The sequence below is a fragment of the Melanostigma gelatinosum genome, assembly GCF_949748355.1.
Source record: "Melanostigma gelatinosum genome assembly, chromosome: 2".
NCBI classification, from domain to species: Eukaryota; Metazoa; Chordata; class Actinopteri; order Perciformes; family Zoarcidae; genus Melanostigma; species Melanostigma gelatinosum.
In genome coordinates, this window is record NC_136635.1 from 33172913 (window position 1) to 33176657 (window position 3745).

General features: G+C 45.2%; 1 protein-coding gene across 1 annotated transcript; it reads right to left on the bottom strand.

The window, feature by feature from the left end:
- Positions 1-258: 258 nt before the first annotated feature.
- LOC306795107 (calcium and integrin-binding family member 2-like) lies at positions 259-3247 on the bottom strand. The gene is made up of 6 exons (XM_079293469.1): positions 3091-3247; positions 2766-2800; positions 2140-2251; positions 1667-1814; positions 1073-1268; positions 259-791 (listed from the first exon to the last, which is right to left on the bottom strand). The coding sequence occupies exons 1-6, from the start codon at positions 3139-3141 to the stop codon at positions 770-772; spliced, it is 564 nt and encodes a 187-aa protein (XP_079149595.1). The 5' UTR covers positions 3142-3247; the 3' UTR covers positions 259-769.
- Positions 3248-3745: the final 498 nt, after the last annotated feature.

Genomic DNA, 3745 nt, shown 5'->3' on the forward strand with positions numbered 1-3745 from the left:
AAACAGCATTCTATCTGTTTTCTGCAGAACATTTAAAGGAACCATGAATCAGTAGACGAGTGTGTTCAGAGGAGAGTTGAGATGTTCCAGATGAACCTGGATCCGTTTCAAAGCTTCATGGAGAAACAGAAACATCTTTTATTTATTGATTTATTTATTTCTAATCTAGCCTGAAAACCTTTTTTCTCTTGAATGAGTGAAAAGGAAAAGAGAGATTTATCAAAGCCAAAGTTTACAGGTGAGACGACAGAGAGCCCTTCCATCAACTGAACTACAGTCTACTGTGATTGTCATTATGCACCAGAACGAGTCACGACACCAGAAGAAGAAACCGAACACAGCTAGGAGCCATTTACCACATGCACTTCATCAACACATTGCATAGCTCTTCACTGTTTGTTTGCCCTTAAAACTGTGCTTTTTGAAGAGAATCCCGTCGGTGGATCCGACCTTTTCTGCAAAAGCACAGAAGTCAGAAAAGCCCTGTTTGCTCTGCAGCGTCTCCCAAAGCGTCTCCGAGGAGCGAGGCGGTCCAGAGGCGGCGGCGGAGACGCTCTCTCTCGGTATAAAATTAGCCCCGTCGTAGTTTCATCGCTCCAAAACACCGTCTTCTAAAGAGAAAGTTTTCATGCAGTAACTACTTTCCCTCTGAAACGTGTCTTCTGTGAGTCCAGACCAGAAGAAGACTCTCCGCCGGCGATAGAAAGGTCAGGCACTGAGTCGAGGTGGGTTGGAGGGTTTCAGGAGGAGACGTGTCCTCTGAAGAGTCTCATATTCGTACGTGGAAGTTACTGCAGACAAAAACAGAAACAGGATGAGTTTCACCTGTTGGACCACAAAGATCCTTCAGAGGGACAGATGTGAGCGTGCCTTTTAGTGCTTTGTTGTTGTTGTTAGCATCATTAGCTGCTAGCTTGTAGGCTCACCGTCGCCGTGGAGGCAAAAAGAAACGCTCTGACTTCTGTCCTGAGCAACTGGCTTTTTAAAGAGCTTCCTGACAGAAGTTTGATCGACCAATCACGGCGCATTATTGATGAGAGAGAGTTTAATAAAGACAGCAGAGTCCTGGTACCTGAGGAAGTCCGGAGCCTTTGAGACCATGTTCTCGAAGTCGGAGAAGGAGAGCTTGCTGTCCCCGTCCAGGTCGGCCTCCTCCATGGACTTATCACAGACCAGAGAGAGCTCCTCGGGGGTCAGCTCTCCTTTGGTCAGCTTGTTCAGGGTCATCTTCAGGTCCTCCTTACAGATGAAGTTGTCCCTGTTAAAGTCTGGACCACAACCACAAGATCACACTGAGGACTCTGGGGACTCTGGGGACTATGAGGACTATGAGGAACGACTGAGGACACGAGGACACTGAAAGACACTGAGGACTATGAGGACTCTGTAGACTCTGAGGACACCGAGGACACTGAAAGACACTGAGGACTCTGAGGACTATGAGGACTATGAGGACTCTGTGGACTATGAGGAACGACTGAGGACACTGAGGACACTGAGGACTCTGAGGACACCGAGGACTATGAGGACACCGAGGACTATGAGGACACCGAGGACTCTGAGGACTCTGAGGACTATGTGGACTCTGAGGACTATGTGGACTATGAGGACACTGAGGACACTGAGGACTCTGTCTACCTGTCTACCTTCCTCTCCTCCATCTTACCGTAGATCCTGAAGGCGTAGATGGTCTTGAGCTCTCTGGGTGAAGTTTCACAGAGTGCAGAAAACATGTCGACGAAGTCGTTGAAGCTCAGGTTCCCGTGTCCGTCCTCGGAGAACGTCTCCACGATTCTGTCTCTGAACGGGTTCTCCTGTCACACAGGTGAAGGATCACAGGTGAAGGTTTACAGGTGAAGGATCACAGGTGAAGGATCACAGGTGAAGGATCACAGGTGAAGGATCACAGGTGAAGGATCACAGGTGAAGGTTTACAGGTGAAGGATCACAGGTGAAGGATCACAGGTGAAGGATCACAGGTGAAGGATCACAGGTGAAGGTTTACAGGTGAAGGATCACAGGTGAAGGATCACAGGTGAAGGATCACAGGTGAAGGTTTACAGGTGAAGGATCACAGGTGAAGGATCACAGGTGAAGGATCACAGGTGAGGTGTCACAGGTGTAAAGAGGACTACCTACCTTGAGCTCCGGCATGGTGACGATGAGCGTCAGAGGAACCCTGATGTCGGGGTTGTTGGTGTAATCCAGCGGAACTAGATGAGGAGCGAGTTCACGATATCGACCGTGTAACCTGAAACATACGAGTCATGTGACACGATAAAACATCTCAACTACCAATGAAAACTCATGTTCCCTTGAGGATTAACCATTATAACTTTATTGATACTTAGTTTCTTTAAAATCACAGATTTATATTTTAATATTTTAGTTTATTTAAAATCACAGATTTATGTTTTAATATTTTAATTTATTTAAAATCATAGATTTATGTCTTAATGTTTTAGTTTATTTAAAATCACATGTTTTCTCTCCGCATTCAAGTGGGCGGGGCTTAGGTAAAAAAGGTGATGTCACTAATCAGATTTTTGTTATTAATATAACCATATACTTTTATTGAGAAATTGGAAGAAAACATGTTTACAGAAGCTTTAAATTTCTCTATAAAGCTTCTAAACTCTGGAGCTTGAACATAAAACAGCTGATTATTATTAGATATATAATATATAATGTGTAGCCCCGCCCCCTCACTCAAAGGTGATAAAGGTGTGTTGTTGTTGTTGTTGTTTGTTTCCCGGTAAACTCACCGCTGGATCTCCTTCCTGGTGAAAAAGGTGCAGTCCTGTAAACACACACACACACACACACACACACACAGAGTCACAGACCCGGTGCTGGTCCCCAGGGGAGGATCCGCTTACACCCCGTCACTCAGCGTCACGTGATGCAGAGAGAGGGCGGCTCAGCCAATCACAGGCCTGCCTGCTCCTCTCCGTCTTAATTAAGGAGATGACGGATGTGTAGAGGAATCTGCTTCATGCTGTGTTGTTATTACAGTATAATAACAACAATAACAACAACAATAATAAAACTATTAATAATAATAATGATGGTTATGGACCAGGTCCAGACCTGAAACGCCTCCAGCTGCTCCTCCGTGAAGGTTGTCTGCTTGTTGCCCATCCTGCTCCTCTCCCATCACATCTCAGGTCTGTGAGCTCATTCAGGACCACATGGCGCATCCGGTCCAGCAGGAGACCCGGTCTATGCGTTCATGCTCCTGATCCGGGCTCAGTATAGTTCTGGTCTCAGCTGCAGAGGAGAAGGTGATTTTTACGCCTCACCGGTGCGGGGGGGGGGGGGGGGGGGGGGTGCGGGTATCAGCGTGTTGTGTTCAGGGGCTGCTCGGAAAACACACCTTAGAGTTACAGACCTTTATACATGAAGGTGTTTATGAAGTGTTAAAATAAAACAAATGAGTGAGAAATGCACGTTGTACAGTTCACATGATAATAATAATAATAATAATAATAATAATAGATATGACAATAATAATGATCACTATTTTTATAACAGTTCTAATCATTTTATCATATAATGATTAAATGTATTATTATTCATTTATAGCAGCTTTTATTTCGAAATGTACTTTTGTTCGTGAAAGACTTATTTTCTAATCTAACTTCTCAGGACGGTGACGTCACTAAACCCCGCCCTTGCGCATTCTGGCCAATCACAGCAGTTTACCTGAATAATACAGAAGCACCAGGTCCCGTTCCTCGTAGTG